Here is an 18,826-nt window from a genome sequence, read left to right on the forward strand (position 1 = left end):
GTTTCTCTCCTTCAGATGATGACGACGATGAATCCTCACTTCAACCTGTTTACTCTACTTTGACGATGAGTAAAACTCCACAAGATCCACAACAGGGTTCGTTTGTTATTCACATGCAGGTGGACAATTTCACATATTTTCTAAGAAGCTGCTCACACACAACACAACTACAGACATTTCAACATCACATCTGTATCTGGTTTAAGGTCCACATGTAGAACTCACCTGGGAGTTAAGGTTGTTTTGACTATTATTTTGAGTTAAGGTTTTACTGACTGTTATTTTGTTTATTTTGACTATTATTTTGTTTGTTTGATTATTATGAGTTAAGATTATTCTGACTATTTTGACTTATGTTGACTAATACTTTATTTATTTTGACAATTATTTTATTTATTTAGATTATTTTGTTTATTTTGACTGTTGCTGTTTTTTTTTACCATTTGACGATCATATGAATTAAGAATATTTTTTTATTATTTATTTATATCATTCTGTTAAAAAAAAAAAATATGATCAGATTTATTGTGTATTAACATGAATTATACTTGTTTCTAAAGCAGAATCCGGATTATTAAACTCCGCAGCGACTCCGAGGTCCACAGCAGCCGAACACTCAGAGCAGGATCTTCTCTATGCTCCGGTCCTGAAGGTAATGACACTCACAGCAACAACTTCCTCTTAATCTCACTAATCACTCTTTTATGGTGATGTTGAACTCTCCACACTACAGCTGTACGACATGTATGCTCCTTTAAATGTGAACTCAAGTGGTGTGTGTCAAAATCAGCCAAGAACACAGAATATATTACGGTGTGATGCAGATACTGGTCCAGACTTTAGTTGAGAGAGATGAATGAGTTAAAAACTAGGGTTGATCCGCTGCAGCGTTGATGAGTAGACGAGTTGCAGGTGTGCAGCCTGTAACAGGTGAATCAGCTCTGCAGCAATCAGAGAGACAGCAGAAACCAGACCGTGATCTCCGTTTGTAGTCCCGCTCACAGCTGAATGAAGCTCCCCTCTTTAAGATGTAGTGTATAAATACAGCGGCGAGCTTTTCGACCAACTTCCCTCTCTCCGAAGGAAACTGTCTTAACGTTTCCTAACCATGGTTTCACATCAAGCGGCAACTGTTATACAAAACGCTAATAATTAATAAGCTAAATAAGAAACCGTGTGGGGAGAGAGGTGGCAGGTGTATTGCCAAGATTATTTTGACATACAAAGAATCTGGTGTTTTGGTGCATAAACAAGAAACATAGTTTCTGTTGGAGGGTGTTATAACTCACTTCCACTCCCCGCTAACTGGTTTGGGATGGCACTTAATATGTTGGACCCTCCATGCGAACACACAAACGGAGTGGAATAGGTAGGGAGAGGGTGTAAGGGGTGGATTGAGAAAGACCCATAGAGACAGACGGGGAGAGCTGGAGACACAAGAGACACGGCCGTGATGATAGTGTTAATCAGTAAATGTTGTCTTCCATAGAAAAGATGAAGGATTGCAGGACACCGAAGCCTCGAAGACGCCGACCTGGTGACAGTCAGAGATCCAGCTGTCGTTGGGACACCTTCAGCTATCTGAGCTCTACATTCTCTCTTTTTTACTTGACTTGAAGATTTCTTATTTGCTAAACTGTTGAAACACACATCTGTGGTTTCACTTACTTCACTCAGTGACCCAGTTAGAGGCCACACAGAGCAGAGACATCTGACTGAAGAAGACTCCGTGTTAATGTGTGAACGAGAAGAAGAAACATTAATAATGTTGAATTTGCAGCTTTGTGTTCAACGGATTTGTGTTGTTTTTTTAACTCAGCAACAAAAGCATGTTATCCAATAATCAGCCAGCAGCTACATGAAACCGTTCATATCTCAACATGTTGTATTTGTGTCTTCTGTTCACTCTGTAACAAGTCATTAACTTATAAATATAGCTACACTTTCCATTTACACTTGCACTTTGTGAAGCTTTAAACTGAATTCAAAACAAAAGATGGCAGATTTTGTATATTAGAAATAAAGAGAGTATAGTGTTTGTGCATTTATTAGTCCTGTTTTAACTGTTCATCTGGACGATGTGATCAGTCAGTACAGCAGCAACAGTTTACTTTTATTGCGGTGTAACAGTGAAACCTCGTCGTTCTATCTGCTCTGTTCACACGTCTGTTTATCAGAAGCAGCTTTTTCATGCCCTCACTGTGGTCGACCACCAGCATGATGCTGTCACATCAGTCCGACTTGAAGCCACACTGATGCATTTATTTGGTCTCTATAATAAACTCGGGGAGTCTTCTTCTAAATTGGCCCACTTTTTAGTTTCTAAAAGTAAACTTTTAAGTGTACTTTAAGTGTAAGAACAGTCAACTTTGAGTAGACAACTAGTTTACATCCGAGTTGTATTTTGTACTGCAACTACACTATGAACTAAACAAGTGAATAGGTATACGGTTAGTTTAATAGTTATATTAAACTTGTAGCCCACTTTTTAGTTTATGAAAGTACAAGTAATATTGACATATTACCCTGTCCTATTGGAAATGTATGCCAAAATGTCAGTACGTCAGTTAGACTGACAGCTATGTAGATATTAGTATTTATCATATTCAAAAACCTCCTGTTTCAGACTAAAAGAGCTATCATAAATAATATTATATCATACAGTATAAGAGCATGCAGGTTAAAATAATAATAATAAAACAATAATAACATGACAGGCAGTCTTGTATTTAGGTTTTATTGAAGCTCTCACACTGGTAACTCACCAGTATGGATAATAACTCTCACTCTGCCTTCTGCTGTAAAACCAAACACCATCATCATCTGTCTCATCAACACGTCTCTTCTTCCATAGAGAACTGTTATTGCTCAAATATTCTGAAACAGTTTATTAATCAGAATTATTTTGAACTTGCTGAGAATACAGACACAGCTCTCTGAATGTGTTTGATCCCATTTACATGTGATAACAATCAGACAATAAACACAACGGAGAAGAGAATTAATGAAGCTTATGGAAGGAATGCAGAGAGGCTGTGAAAGACGAAGCAACAATGAAAGGAGGAGAGAAGAAGACCTTATCTTTAAGTATCAACAAAGAGAGTTTAACACCAGTGACCAACACAGTAGTAGAGATAACGCTCTGACAGAGAGTGATGGAGAGAACTGGGGTTGATATACTGCAGTGTTGATGAGTAGATTGATTACAGGTGTGCAGCGTTTGACAGGTGATAACATATATCCTGAGTATATCCATCTTCCCGATCCTCAGAAACTGACTTATTCATGTGGGGAGAAAAATCAATGTGCAACATTAGCTGCTAAACATGATGACTGTTGTCGTATATTAAGACACAACACAAGCTCTGAACATGTTTTTCATTGATTACATATATAAATGAGTGTGTTTTTAAAGTGTGTTTGTTATATTGTCATTATCTATTTAGTTATTTTGTATAAATTATTCAATAATGACTGCAGGACAGACGGAGATCTTTGGGTTTATTTCATAAAGGACATACAGTATCATCACACTGATGCAACATATTACAAACTGGTAATAAAAAGACAATTTAGAAGTTTAACATGATGCTGAAAACATAAATAAAAAAGCTCTAAATGACATTTCTTGTTGTCAGTGCAATCACAGCCTCCTCCACAACATCTTTATTTACAATGAACTCAGACCATGAAACATCATAACATCCAAAATTATGAATACAAAAACATCATGCACTCTTAGTTTTCAATAATAATTAAAGCAACTGGTTGCATTTGGTTTGTAAGACAGTTCAAATATTGTTGACTCTACAACTCAAAACAACTCAAACAAGGAGAACGTTTATTACATTAGGGCTGTCAGTCGATTCAAATCTAGTTAATCGTGATTAATCGCAAATTAATCACACATTTTGTATCAGTTCAGAGTGTCCCTTAAAGGGAGATTTGTCAAGTATTTAATCCTCTTATCAACATGGGAGTGGATAAATATGCTGCTTCATGCAAATGTATGTATATATTTATTATTGGAAATCAATTAACAAAATAAAACAATGACAGATATTGATCCAGAAACCCTCACAGGTACTGCATTTAGCATAAAAAATACTATGATTTGCTCCAAACTGCATGTGATGATCATAAAGTGGGCATGTCTGTAAAGGGGAGACTCGTGGGTACCCATAGAACCCATTTACATTCACACATCTGGAGGTCAGAGGTCAAGGGACCCCTTTGGAAATGGACATGACAGATTTTCCTCCCCAACTTTTCTCTAACTGGAGCTTCCTCTCATTGTCCTCTGGCTCCTCCAACTGCAGTTTAAATTGATCTGTATTCTTCCTTTTATCTATAGTTTTGTGTCGTCAGCGCTCTGTTGTTGGTCTGTTTCTACCCCCGTCACATGCTGAAGATCTGGGATGCCACTTGAATAACTAGCTTCATCTCCTCTGGTGTTCGGATGATGCTCTTCTTCTGCCACATTTTTATTTCTGTCTCTTCTTCTTCTGTCTTCTCTTTCCACATGCTGCTCTTGCTCTGAGTCCTCATTAATGTCTGCCTGATTCAGCTGCTTCTCTGGCTGACCATTAATACGTTGCTTTCCATGTGTTTCTCCCTCTGTTTTCTGTGTCTCTTCCTCTGTATTCTCCACATCACTGTGTGCTTGTGCTGTCGGGGGCTGGTCAGATGTTGTGTTTTCTTTCCTGGGTGTCATACCGTCCTCTCCATCTCTGCTGTTGGGACTCTTCTCTGGCTGTTCTTCAGTTGGCTGCTCTGTTTTTGGTGAACATGGACCTTCTGTTTCAGTGTTTTTCTTGTCCTCAGTGTTTCTCCCTGCTCCTGCCTGGAGTTCATCTCTTTGTGTGTCTCCCTCATTTGAACCTTGATCTGCTGGTTCATTATTTGTAGATTCAGTGTCCTCCTCTTCATCTTTCTGAGATGGTCCATCCGCTGGAGACAGAGGTGTTGTGTTGTCCACTCCATCTTTCATATCTCTATTATTATCTGTGTGTCCTTCTCTCTCTGTTGGACATGGAGTGGGGTCAATCTTCACCGTCTGTCCTCCTGTCTGGTCAAAATCATTATTTTCTTCATCAGTTGAATCCTGACCTGGAGTTTCTATACTTGTTGACTTGTTATCTTCCTCTTTGTTGTCCAAGTCATTCTTTGCTTCTTCTCCTGTCATGACATGTTGTTGTTGTCCATCTCCATCCATCAGATCGTCAGCTGCTCTTTCAGTATTTGGTTGCTCTGGTTGTGTTCTTCCATCTGTTGGACCTGGAGCTGGTATTTCTTCACTTATTGACTTGACATTGTCATCCCTGTTGTCTGAATCATTCTTTGCCTTTCCTTCTGACCTAACCTGTGGTTGTTGTCCATCTCCATTCATCTGACCCTCAGCTGCTCTTTCAGTATTTGGTTGCTCTGGCTGCTCTGGTTGTGTTCCTCTCTGCTGGACCTGGAGCTGATGTTTCAGTATTTATAGACTTTGTTTCCTCTGGTTGTGTTTCTCCCTCTGCTGAAGTATTGTTAGTTTCTCCTTCTGCTTTCTCCCGGTGTGTTTCCTCCTCTATCTGACATGAACGTCCTGTTTCTTCACTTAAACATTCAGCGCTGTTTTCTTCTTCCATCTTGACCTGATTCGTCATTGTCTCTGTCTCTACTGTGAGTTTCTCTCTGCTGTCTGTTTCTCTTTCTATGAGAGACTCCTGTTCTGAATCATTATTTATAGAGTTGCTCTTCCTCTCTCCTCCTCCCCAAGTTTCTTCATCCACAAGGTTCCTCTTGGTCTCTGTGTGCAGAAACAGCAACAGAAAAGACGGACATTAGCTGCAAAAGCACAACAAGCGTATCAACAAGAAGCTAAAACATTGTTTGCATCAAAATGACTGAAAACAATGAACACCTTTAAATGATAATAATATGGAATGTGCTGTTAAAATGACTGCATAGAAATGGTGTATTTCACCAAAACCAAAGGTGTAAAACCTCTTCCTTATGTCACTATAATGAGTAAAATTAGTATGTTTATACAATGGTTCATATGATATCTTGCGAAAAGTTATCCCTCATTTTTCCTACGAATGTCCAGCGTCAGCTTTCCACTTCAGTCTTTTCAAAATAAACTTCCGTCTTCATAGGAAACAACTTTGTTAGGTTTAGGCAACAAAACTACTTAGTTAGGTTTAGGCAACAAACTACTTAGTTAGGTTTAGGCAAAGATCGTCATCAAGTTACGCCCAACCGGAAGTGGCATTACTTAAGTACATAACAAAAACTACTTAGTTAGGTTTAGGGGAAAGATCGTTGTTTGATTTAAAATGACAACGGAGGGGATGTAACTTGCGTGACAAATAAATCAACGCTGACTTCTGGTTTCACACGGGACACGATCAGCGGTCTCCTGGGCGAAACTCTGGTGTTTTATGACCCACCAATCCCCCCCGACCTCCTCTATACGCTGTGTTTGGCGCTCTTTATACTCCCTGGTTTACAATTACGTGGATTACATATGAATTGTTTTTGTGGGATATATACGAATTACAGTGCGTTACTCTTCGTTGGTATAGCTACGAACGGTGTATGAGAACATCCTGAACCATCTCAGGGTTGTATTAAAAAACTCTTGACTTACTGGTTTTGTTTTGTCTCCATTTCCACACAACGAAGGCGACCACAAGAATAAACAAGATACCGACAACCAAACCAATGATGGTAGAAGCAGAAGACTTAGCACCAGACGAGTCCGTGAATAAATCATCTGAGAAGATAAAATACAGATTATTATTTAAAAATCATCAGTTTCAAGCTAAAACAGTGATCGGAAATATATAACTCATATCTACCTGGAACTTGGATGTGTGTCTCTCTGGTCTGGTTGGTGTTCTTCTGTTGGACTCTACAGGTGAAGCTGTTGCTGTGTCTCTTCTCCACAGTCACTCTGCTGCTGACAGTATAGAGGTCATCAGGACCTCTGACTGTCTCTGGAGGTCCAGCAGAGAGGAGGTTTCCCTCGCCGTCCAGCCACAACACCTCAGGCTCTGGATACCAGCCTTCAGACTGACACTGTAACACTCCACTGCTGACTTTGGTTATCTTGATGACAGTGCCTGATACAGAGAAAAAGAGAAAAGCCAGAAAATAATGAAAATCAAGGGTTGAAATTGATGATTGAAAGAATGCATAATTTACAAAAAGGATGCTCCGTCAACAAGTATGTTCACTTACCGACAACGAGCTGAACACTAGAGTCTGTTTCTAACCCTGGACTGAAGCATCTGTACGTTCCCTCATCAGAGAGTTTCACTTTGGACAGCGTCAGTGACATGTCTCCCTGTTTCAGTCTGTCGATGGACGCCGATGTTCTTCCTTTGTAGGATGGATTCTGATCAACCAGTCGGTCTTCGCCGAACCGCCTCACGTGGACAAATCTGGGGTTCAGGTCAGGTCTCGACCACTCCAGCATCTGGAGAACGGCATCCGTGGCAGGTTTCACGTGGCATGGCAAAGTGATGTCATCACCGACCATTGCCACTATTGGCTGAGGTTGACCAGTCGCCTGAGACTGACCTTAGGTAGAAACATGAAGACAACATGCTCATCAAGAATCCAGAGATCACTGCGTTGTTTTCCAACATTAACATTGGGAATTGAAATTGAAGTGCAGGTTAAAGCTTCATCATTTTTCCATGCATGATGTTGTTCAGGGTTGAGAAAAGACAGAACAAGAATAGATGAAAGAGCAACACTGAAGCAATGTCTACAATATGCTTTAAGCTAATGCTAACATCAACATGCTAACATGCTGGTGGTAAGCAGATATACCTAGTGTGTCTCAATTTGCGTACTTCCGTACTTACACTTGCTATTTTTAGCGCATATGTGCGTTCACACTGAGAAGTAGGACAACATGCAGTGCACTACGAGTACCCCGGATGTTGTATTCATAACGCCGGACACTTCTGGTCGCCATCTTTGCTACGTAGCGGATGGGGAGGGGCCACCAACCTGTTTCAAACTTGTGAAAATGGCGGGCGAGGAAGCTGCAGCGGTTGCGATTAAAACTACGAACACCAAACTATACAAATTTTAGTTATACATGTGCTTTACTGTAGTGAAATAGAAGCCATTATTGGGTTAATGTACCCGTCTGATTTGAATTACTGCCGTTACGGACGTCGTTGACTGTCATCGGCTGATCTACCATGTGCAATTTGAGACAACTCTACCCTGTTGAAATACACGCACTACACAAATAAGTACATAGTGTGCACAGTGTACGACATGGAAGTGAATTGAGACACAGCTAATGTTTACCATGTGCATCATCTTACAACCATCTTGCTTGTTAGAACAAAACATAGTGCAGCTGAGGCTGATGGTAACGTTTTTAGTTCTGCAGGTATTTGGTCATAAACCAAAGTATTGGACACATTGAAAAATTGACCTGATGATGGCGCTAGACGAAAAGTCAGAAGATCATCAAAGTAATTACAATTCACATTCATGTTTTTACAAAGTTTGTGCAAATCTTTCAAATAAATGTAAAGATATCTCCTAGGTTAAGTGACAACTTAAAAAAAAAATATGATCAGATTTATTGTGTATTAACATGAATTATACTTGTTTCTAAAGCAGAATCCGGATTATTAAACTCCGCAGCGACTCCGAGGTCCACAGCAGCCGAACACTCAGAGCAGGATCTTCTCTATGCTCCGGTCCTGAAGGTAATGACACTCACAGCAACAACTTCCTCTTAATCTCACTAATCACTCTTTTATGGTGATGTTGAACTCTCCACACTACAGCTGTACGGCAGGTATGCTCCTTTAAATGTGAAAAATCAGCCAAGAACACAAAATGTATTAGTTACGGTGTGGTACAGGACACTGGTCCAGACTTTAGTTGAGAGAGATGAATGAGTTAAAAACTAGGGTTGATCCGCTGCAGCGTTGATGAGTAGACGAGTTGCAGGTGTGCAGCCTGTAACAGGTGAATCAGCTCTGCAGCAATCAGAGAGACAGCAGAAACCAGACCGTGATCTCCGTTTGTAGTCCCGCTCACAGCTGAATGAAGCTCCCCTCTTTAAGATGTAGTGTATAAATACAGCGGCGAGCTTTTGGACCAACTTCCCTCTCTCCGACGGAAACTGTCTTAACGTTTCGTAACCATGGTTTCACATCAAGCAGCAACTGTTATACAAAACGCTAATAATTAATAAGCTAAATAAGAAACCGTGTGGGGAGAGAGGTGGCAGGTGTATTGCCAAGATTATTTTTACATACAAGGAATCTGGTGTTTTGGTGCATAAACAAGAATCACAGAATAGAAAATTACAATACATATATATATATATATATATATATATGTTTAAAATGAAAGCTTGGCAAGAATATGCAAAGATATATTCTAGGGGATGTGCCAAGGTTCACAGTATTAAGAATAAAAACAGTTTGCAATATACAGAGAAACTAATATAAAACTGACTCACGTGCTCCATTGGTGGCATGGAGAGCTGGAGACACAAAAAGAAACGGTCGTGACAATATTAGTGTTAATCAGTAAATGTTGTCTTCCATAGAAAAGATGAAGGATTGCAGGACACCGAAGCCTCGAAGACGCCGACCTGGAGTGACGACATCTCTAGTCAACTGAATGACTTGAGGCTGAGCTCTACAATTTATTTTATTTGCTAAACTGTTGAAACACACATCTGTGGTTTCACTTACTTCACTCAGTGACCCAGTTAGAGGCCACACAGAGCAGAGACATCTGACTGAAGAAGACTCCGTGTTAATGTGTGAACGAGAAGAAGAAACATTAATAATGTTGAATTTGCAGCTTTGTGTTCAACGGATTTGTGTTGTTTTTTTAACTCAGCAACAAAAGCATGTTATCCAATAATCAGCCAGCAGCTACATGAAACCGTTCATATCTCAACATGTTGTATTTGTGTCTTCTGTTCACTCTGTAACAAGTCATTAACTTATAAATATAGCTACACTTTCCATTTACACTTGCACTTTGTGAAGCTTTAAACTGAATTCAAAACAAAAGATGGCAGATTTTGTATATTAGAAATAAAGAGAGTATAGTGTTTGTGCATTTATTAGTCCTGTTTTAACTGTTCATCTGGACGATGTGATCAGTCAGTACAGTAGCAACAGTTTACTTTTATTGCGGTGTAACAGTGAAACCTCGTCGTTCTATCTGCTCTGTTCACACGTCTGTTTATCAGAAGCAGCTTTTTCATGCCCTCACTGTGGTCGACCACCAGCATGATGCTGTCACATCAGTCCGACTTGAAGCCACACTGATGCATTTATTTGGTCTCTATAATAAACTCGGGGAGTCTTCTTCTAAATTGGCCCACTTTTTAGTTTCTAAAAGTAAACTTTTAAGTGTACTTTAAGTGTAAGAACAGTCAACTTTGAGTAGACAACTAGTTTACATCCGAGTTGTATTTTGTACTGCAACTACACTATGAACTAAACAAGTGAATAGGTATACGGTTAGTTTAATAGTTATATTAAACTTGTAGCCCACTTTTTAGTTTATGAAAGTACAAGTAATATTGACATATTACCCTGTCCTATTGGAAATGTATGCCAAAATGTCAGTACGTCAGTTAGACTGACAGCTATGTAGATATTAGTATTTATCATATTCAAAAACCTCCTGTTTCAGACTAAAAGAGCTATCATAAATAATATTATATCATACAGTATAAGAGCATGCAGGTTAAAATAATAATAATAAAACAATAATAACATGACAGGCAGTCTTGTATTTAGGTTTTATTGAAGCTCTCACACTGGTAACTCATCACCAGTATGGATAATAACTCTCACTCTGCCTTCTGCTGTAAAACCAAACACCATCATCATCTGTCTCATCAACACGTCTCTTCTTCCATAGAGAACTGTTATTGCTCAAATATACTGAAACACTTTATTAATCAGAATTATTTTGAACTTGCTGAGAATACAGACACAGCTCTCTGTATATGTTTGATCCCATTTACATGTGATACCAATCAGACAATAAACACAACGGAGAAGAGAATTAATGAAGCTTATGGAAGGAATGCAGGGAGACTGTGAAAGACGAAGCAACAATGAAAGGAGGAGAGAAGAAAACCTTATCTTTAAGTAGCAACAAAGAGAGTTTAACACCAGTGACCAACACAGTAGTAGAGATAACGCTCTGACAGAGAGTGATGGAGAGAACTGGGGTTGATATACTGCAGTGTTGATGAGTAGATTGATTAAAGGTGTGCAGCGTTTGACAGGTGATAACATATATCCTGAGTATATCCATCTTCCCGATCCTCAGAAACTGACTTATTCATGTGGGGAGAAAAATCTATGTGCAACATTAGCTGCTAAATACGATGACTGTTGTCGTATATTAAGACACAACACAAGCTCTGAACATGTTTTTCATTGATTACATATATAAATGAGTGTGTTTAAAGTGTGTTTGTTATATTGTCGTTATCTATTTGGTTGTTTTGTATGAAATATAATTATTCAATAAGAACTGCAGGACAGACGGAGATCTTTGGGTTTATTTCATAAAGGACATACAGTATCATCACACTGATGCAACATATTACAAACTGGTAATAAAAAGACAATTTAGAAGTTTAACATGATGCTGAAAAGATATTAAAAAAAGCTCTAAATGACATTTCTTGTTGTCAGTGCAGTCACAGCCTCCTCCACAACATCTTTATTTACAGTGAACTCAGACCATGAAACATCATAACATCCAAAATTATGAATACAAAAACGTCATGCACTCTTAGTTTTCAACAATAATTAAAGCAACTGGTTGCATTTGGTTTGAAAGGCAGCTGGAATACTATGTGATTCCTCTACAAGCAGACAACGTATATTATAATTAGGAATGTCAATTGATTAAAATATTTAATCACGATTAATCGCATGACTGTACATAGTTAATCATAAATTAATCACGCATTTTGATCTGTTCTAAATGAACCTTAAAGGGAGAATTATCAAGTATTTAATCCTCTTATCAACATGGGAGTGGACAAATATGCTGCTTTATGCAAATGTATGTATATATTTATTATTAGAAATCAATTAACAACTCAAAACAATAACAGATATTGTCCAGAAACCCTCACAGGTACTGCATTTAGCATAAAACAATATGCTCCAATCATAACATGGCAAACTGCAGCCCAACAGGCAACAACAGCTGTCAGTGTGTCAGTGTGCTGACTTGACTATGACTTGACCCCAAACTGCATGTGATGATCATAAAGTGGGCATGTCTGTAAAGGGGAGACTCGTGGGTACCCATAGAACCCATTTACATTCACATATCTGGAGGTCAGAGGTCAAGGGACCCCTTTGAAAATGGACATGACAGCTTTTCCTCAACAAAATGTGGCCCCACTTTGGAGCGTTATTTAGTGTCCTTCCCGACAAGTTAGTTTAACATGGTTGGTACCGATTGATTCATTAGGTTTGCTAGAGCCTCTGAAAGACAGTGAGGTCGCGGGTCTCAGAGGGTTGCTTTTCATGTGTTTCTCCCTCTGTTTTCTCTGTCTCTTCCTCTGTATTCTCCACATCACTGTGTACTTGTGCTGGCGGGGGCTGGTCTGATATTGTGTTTTCTTTCTGGATGTCATATAAAATTGAATTTCCCCTCTGGGGATCAATAAAGTGCCTTCTTGGGACTGGAATAGGGTTTAGTATAATTTTAGGACACATATTACTGTGCATTTTTTGTTAGTCATTTTCCTCTGTTTAGAAACACTAGGTGAAGGGATGGCTGCCATTAGTATGTTTTGTTTGATTAGCTTGAGAGTAGTTAAAATAGAGTTGTATTTCTTGTTTATATCTAGTTGTTTTGCCAGCACGGCTGTGATTTTAAGTTCTAGTTTGTAGCCGTTTTACTTATTTATTTTGGCGCCATCTGAAGCCCGTTCTTATTTTTATTTTACATATCAACACACTTGCGATCGCTTTTGTTTGCTGCAACATTGTTTGTGATTGTGTGCAGCCTGTTTTGCATCATTTGATTGTCCAGTGCGTGATCTAACTGAGGAATTACACATGTAATTAGAAAATAACACAGAATGTCTCAAAGTAAGTCTCATCATTATGATTCAGCAGAACAAAAAGTACATCAATAAAAATGTAATCTTTATTACATTTTATCCCAGATTAGATTTAATGTGAATAAATAGATTTACTGTCTCACTTCTTTGTGTTTCAGTTATTCTCAGATTTGCTCTCATGGTTAGTTTGATCACGTTTGTCTCAGCAACAAATCAAAGTCACATGGAGAAGATAAAACAATGATTTGGTAAAAAGATGAACCTCAGTGTTCTTGGTCATCAGCTGCTTCAGATCTCTCTCAGCTTTCTCTTTCTCCTGCTGCTCATCATGGAGCTGTTTGTTAAAGTGGGAGAGAGGAGAGATGAAGTAAATGTTCACATTAATGTCTGGATGAATTCTCATTGTGATCAGCTGGATGATGAAACCTGTTCATACTCAGACAGTTTGACTCAGTTTACTCTGAGTGGATTAATACTGGAAACATAACACTGATTTATCATCTGTTACATCAACAATACTGAATACAGAGATGCTTCTGCTTTAGAGTTATAAAATACCATACCTACTACCTGCAGGAGGAATGTAACTGAATAGTTATACACATTTGTATTACTAGTTCAGTGTCTATCCAGAACATGTCTGTTCACAACAGGCTGAATGTTTGGTCTGTGGTGTTGCTGCTTGCAGCTTTCTAGAGAACTGATCATACAAACAACTAAACACTCAACGCTGCTCTTCATTGGTCCTCAGTAATACACCTGATATAGTTGAGTCACATCACGACTACTCAGAAACACCGGTAGAATAAACTCTGGTTCACGGAAGAAAACACACCAAGTCTGACTACTAGTGGTCAGAAACACTGATGAAATACACTTATCAGATGTATTAATAACTAAATAGACATATTAATAACTTGCTTTGACATAACCTGTAAAGTAGAGCATGGATTTAATTAGTGGAGGTATTTAGCTGGTGGTAAAGTTATAAGTTAGTATGGTAGAAACATCCACTAGTTGAGTTTCAGGTTCAGAGTGGTGCTGTCCCTGTAGACTATCCACTCAGACTAGTTTGGTTGTAACGTTATTCTATCCAGCATCCAGCAGCAGAAGTGAAGTTCAGTCAATGAGCTGCTGTCTGTAAAGACCTGCTGCTGATGACATGCTGGACTCAGTCTGCAGAGAACTAAAGCTCAGAGTGATGTCACTTGTTTATTCAAAGTTTATTCATATTGTCCAAATTGCACCAATCTTGACCCTGCATGTCCTCTGGTCCTGATCGTTACACCCTCCTAGTGTGAAGTAGATTGGACTCTATTATGAAACATGTATTCTAATGTGTCTTTCACCACTTTTTAGATCCTGCAAATATTTTTGTGACAATAAACATCTTCATTGTTCTTCATTCTGATGAGAGTTATGTGTGTGTGTGTGTGTGTGTGTGTGTGTGTGTGTGTGTGTGTGTGTGTGTGTGTGTGTACTTCTCTCTTCAGCTGGCTGATCTCTTCCTTCTTGATCTCCAGTTGATGTTTTGTCTCCTTCAGCTCTTCATTAGTATTCTTTCCACTCTTCATTAATCTTCTTCATCTGTGCATCAGCTGCTTGTTTGTGCTTCATCTAACAGACAGACAGATGAATGTTGATTTTAACTGTTAGTAAATCATAATCAGACACAGATAATCAATAAACATATATTCATCTGTTAGTGTTTCTTTTAATGTGAGAAGTGTTTGACCCTGATGTTCAGTATGAGGTCCTGGAGACGCTGGACTCTTTAACTGCTCTAAAAGATACTAAACATTGTTTTATCACCTCGATACTTCATGACTTTTAACTTGTGTTAAATTGCTTATGGACATCATTATGAACTGATGATTTGTTCCAGTAGTCACATTACTTTTTCTGTATTGTTAAACCTGGTTAAATGCAGTGGACTTTCATCTGCTTGATATCTGTGAATAGTGTTTCCATCTCACTCGTCTCAGTTAAACACAAAAACGTTGCAATATGTGTTTTTGTTGATTTATTTTCTCTGAACCAATAGACGGCAGTAGAGGGACTTTAATCTTGTCAGCACACAATTAAGGAGTGAAAGTGGGAAGAACAAAGTAGGCGTGTCAGTCATCTAAATCCAGAAAGTTAATAATAATCATATTAACCTCTTTTTTCTGGGACTCCAACTCATTCTTCAGTTTCTCCACTTCCCTCTGAGCGTCCTCCCTTCTCTGTGTCTCCTTTAGGAGCTGACTGTGGATATCAGCCTGGTTTCCCTCCAGCTGGTAGAGAAGAGAGACAAGGAGAAAGACTAGATAAGAGACATGCTCTACTTTCAGCCATGGGAGTGATAACACAACACAATCACACCTAAAAACACAACAATGACATGGCTGGAAACAAATCACTATGTAGATGAGAAGATACAGAAAAGGAGAAAAACAGCTAAATACATTGTTGAAAGTAAAATAATTAACCATTGAAGTGTTGTCCTGCAGCTCATTTCCCTTCATCTGAACTTCTGGCTCAGCTTGGTGTCTCCTGTGCTGTTCATCCTGGAGCTGAGTAGAGACACATTCTTTCAATAGAATATATTTTAAAGGAACAAGACAACACTAACAGATAAAGAGGCCTGTAAAGATACACATTCATGTACATCAGAAACCCCAGATAAACATTCTCCGTAACGTTGTTTTGTATTATTATTTCAAAACCATAATGTTCTAATTTTGGAAGAGAAACCTTTATTGGAGAATACAAACACTAACCTCCCTGTTCTTAGTCTGCAGCTCCTCCTCCAGGATCTGAACTCTGTTCTCAGCTTCCTCCCTCCTCTGCTGCTCATCCTGGAACTTCTGTCTGGAGACAATCTGCCACTTAAACTGAAAGAGAGAGAGGAGACAGAGATTAGAGACAAGATGAGAGACATGTCTCTTATTAGGGAATGCAATCATAAATATTAAGTTTATCTCATGGTCTGATTTGTGTGAATTTTTCATTTTCAGTAGAGTTGAGATCACTCAGCTGTTCCTGTTAGAAACTCTGCAGTTCAACAGTTTGACCAGAAAAACACATGATATAAAAACTACCACTTACCCCAGAGGAGGAAGAACGGACTGCAGCGGCTCGGCTTCTTTCCAACTGAGGACAAATGGAGAGGTTAAGAGAAAACGTGACAACCGTCATTACAAAAGACGTGACTTGACTTGGTTAGAGTCCTGTGTTTGTTGGACCCTCCAACCTCCCCACCCGCCCAACATAAGTGGTCCTTCTAACTTTATATTCTACGTAACTAGCTCTGAAGTTAGACTTCCGTCACGACACAACATGCTACAAACTCCACGTTACAACCGTCACTACAGAACACTGCTCCTTCATGCATGATATATTAATAGGTACAGCAAAATAAAGGTAGAGAGATGAACCTCCATGTTGTTGGACTCCATCAGGGTCTGCAGGTTGGTCTCCATCCTCTGAATCTGATCCTGGAGCTGCTGGACTTCAGCTGCTTTGTCTTTAAACTGTGAGGAAAGAGAAGATGAGAGACAATATATATAGATATAGATATATTAGACTTAGATGGAGAAGCCAAAAAAAGAAAACATATTTTGAGAAAAAGATATAAACCTCCTGAATGTTGGCGTCTGATTCCTTCTGTTGGTTCTCCAACTTCTTCTTCAGTGTCTCCACTTCTTCCGTCTTCAGCTGTTTTTCCTTGCTGAATCCCTGGATCATATTAAGACATGTGACTGAACATCGTATACAATCACCCATCAACCCCAATCATCTGATTTCTGCTGAATAACCAGTGAGAAAGCTCAGCTCTATATATAAATTATTATAAATTCTGCATTTCTGCAGCATGTGGGATGTAAGATATGTTTCCCCCTCAGTATATAATGTACAAGTTCTGAACCTCTTTCAGGGCTGCACAGTTTTATCTGTTTATGAATCCAGTCTGATTATCTCTGTGTTTGGTATTTGATATATATATAAATACTGTATATGATATAAATGTATTGTATATATTGTACCTTTATGATGACCACTTACCAAAGGTAATGGAAAGCCTCTACGGGTTTTTCTAGTTCTCTCCAGCTGGAAGGAGGAGGACATGAAGAGACACATGAGAACCACATTAGATCATGAGAGTAATGATTCAACCTGATGGTTCAGTTACACTGAGTACAATATGAACAAGTAGCTTCATATTCAGTCAAGTGGATCTCAGTAAACACTTTGATCATCTAGTGTTCCTCAAACAGCAGAAATGTTGAGTTGAGAGTCTGTCTGCAGGTTAGAGGCTCAGATGAGAGAACTCATTCAACCTGATCTATCTCTGTCTCTATTGATTCTGTATTCATAATAGAGAGATGAAGATGAAGACATGAACCTCTTTGTTCTTCTTCTCCAGCTCTTCCTTCAGGCTCTGCAGCTCGTTCTCGTTCCTCTTCTTCTCTTCATGGAGCTGCTGCAGCTCAGCTCTTTTAGTTTCTATCTGGAAGGACAGAGACAAGGTGGAGAGAGACAATGAGAGACATGTTGAATTATTAATTATTAATTTATTTAGATCTGGTCGTAACCTGCACAAACTACTGTAGGTTTGATCTACACTATGGATGACAAAATGTGACTTCAAACTGAAATCAATGTGTTATATTATTAAAGAGAACATGAACCTCAATCTTCTTGGTCTGCAGCTCCTCTTTCAGGGTCTGAACCTCCTTCTGCTGCTCCTCCTGGAGCTGCTGTTCCTCCTGGAGCTGCTGCTCAGATCTCTTCTTCTTAAACTGAGGGAAGAGATGATGAACAGAGACATGATACAAGATATGATTTTATTATATAACATACCATACAACATGTTTTCCTTGCATTTCTGGCTCATCTTTCTTATTTCTGTATTTTAATCTCCTCTAACGTTTGCTCACTTCTTCATCTCTTTGTCTGAATCGTGTCTCTTCTGTACCATTTCTGCTGAACCTCTGAACATCAGTTAACGTTAGCTCTCAGTCATCACTGCTCTTGTTCTCTTCTTAGTTCTTTTTGAAACATAGATCCTGTTTGTTCAACTTGCTCAGATCAGATTTTATTTATAGAAATGTCCTGTTTCTTTACTTACATGTTTGCTCTTCTTCTGCTTGTTTCCCTTCAGAACCTCCATTTCCACCGTTTCATGTGTCATGAGCTGCTCTCTCTCTCTTTCTTCAGTGACACACTGATCTTCACTTTTATTAATTTCAGAACCGTTCTTCTTTTCTCCTTTTTCAGTTTGATCCCTGCAGTTTCTCTTTTTTTCTGTTTGAAAACATAAAGACAGTAGAGTTAAAGTATAAAAGACATGTACATATCACAGCATATGAGACATTAGAGTCTACAATGAGGTATAAAATGGGTTATAAAAATATAAGACCTAACAATTTGACTGATTGGAAATAAAAGTAGACATACCATCACATTTTCTATCAACATCATAACCTGTAAAAAACTGAAATTTTCATTTTCAATTAAAATGTAATTTACAAAATTCATATCACTATTCCCCATAAAACCTGTGAGAATAACTTTTATTAATAAATGTGTGACTTACTGATTTTGTTTAGTCTCCATTTCCACAAAACAAAGAGAAGCAACAGAATAAACACGATGAAAACAGCCAAACTAACAGCTAAGCCAGTTGTGACAGGAGAAGAACTGGACAGGAGGTTAAAGAAATCATCTGAAATGATAAAACACAGA

General features: G+C 38.6%; 2 protein-coding genes and 1 long non-coding RNA gene across 4 annotated transcripts in view; all 3 read right to left on the bottom strand.

Annotated features, from left to right (window-relative positions):
- Positions 1 to 17,831, bottom strand: part of LOC141760471 (uncharacterized) — a 53,941-nt gene extending 36,110 nt beyond the window's left edge. For both annotated transcript variants that reach the window (XR_012592370.1, XR_012592371.1), the window contains exons 1-2: positions 17,770 to 17,831; positions 17,484 to 17,588 (exon numbers count right to left, since the gene is read on the bottom strand). This is a non-coding gene — a long non-coding RNA (uncharacterized LOC141760471). The remainder of the gene's footprint in view (positions 1 to 17,483; positions 17,589 to 17,769) is intronic.
- On the bottom strand, positions 3,485 to 7,685 carry LOC141760461 (uncharacterized). The gene is made up of 5 exons (XM_074623312.1): positions 7,228 to 7,685; positions 6,846 to 7,109; positions 6,635 to 6,760; positions 5,459 to 5,791; positions 3,485 to 5,277 (listed from the first exon to the last, which is right to left on the bottom strand). Exons 1-5 carry the CDS (start codon positions 7,526 to 7,528, stop codon positions 4,349 to 4,351), a joined length of 1,953 nt encoding a protein of 650 aa, XP_074479413.1. The 5' UTR covers positions 7,529 to 7,685; the 3' UTR covers positions 3,485 to 4,348.
- Positions 14,648 to 16,825, bottom strand: LOC141761259 (uncharacterized). The gene is made up of 7 exons (XM_074624589.1): positions 16,718 to 16,825; positions 16,516 to 16,611; positions 16,187 to 16,231; positions 15,859 to 15,972; positions 15,568 to 15,651; positions 15,256 to 15,372; positions 14,648 to 14,713 (listed from the first exon to the last, which is right to left on the bottom strand). The coding sequence occupies exons 1-7, from the start codon at positions 16,823 to 16,825 to the stop codon at positions 14,648 to 14,650; spliced, it is 630 nt and encodes a 209-aa protein (XP_074480690.1).
- Positions 17,832 to 18,826: the final 995 nt, after the last annotated feature.

The sequence above is a fragment of the Sebastes fasciatus genome, chromosome 22, assembly GCF_043250625.1.
Source record: "Sebastes fasciatus isolate fSebFas1 chromosome 22, fSebFas1.pri, whole genome shotgun sequence".
Lineage (NCBI taxonomy): Eukaryota > Metazoa > Chordata > Actinopteri > Perciformes > Sebastidae > Sebastes > Sebastes fasciatus.

Excerpts from the sequence above, each read along its gene's own strand:
- LOC141760461 (XM_074623312.1), bottom strand. The coding sequence starts at position 7,528 with ATGGTCGGTGATGACATCACTTTGCCATGCCACGTGAAACCTGCCACG. Across the intron at positions 7,110-7,227 it reads TAGTGTTCAGCTCGTTGTCG|GCACTGTCATCAAGATAACC; the intron begins GTAAGTGAACAT and ends TCTCTGTATCAG. Across the intron at positions 6,761-6,845 it reads GACACACATCCAAGTTCCAG|ATGATTTATTCACGGACTCG; the intron begins GTAGATATGAGT and ends TTATCTTCTCAG.
- LOC141761259 (XM_074624589.1), bottom strand. The coding sequence starts at position 16,825 with ATGATCCAGGGATTCAGCAAGGAAAAACAGCTGAAGACGGAAGAAGTG. Across the intron at positions 16,612-16,717 it reads CAGACGCCAACATTCAGGAG|TTTAAAGACAAAGCAGCTGA; the intron begins GTTTATATCTTT and ends CTTTCCTCACAG. Across the intron at positions 15,373-15,567 it reads TGCAGGACAACACTTCAATG|CTGGAGGGAAACCAGGCTGA; the intron begins GTTAATTATTTT and ends CTTCTCTACCAG.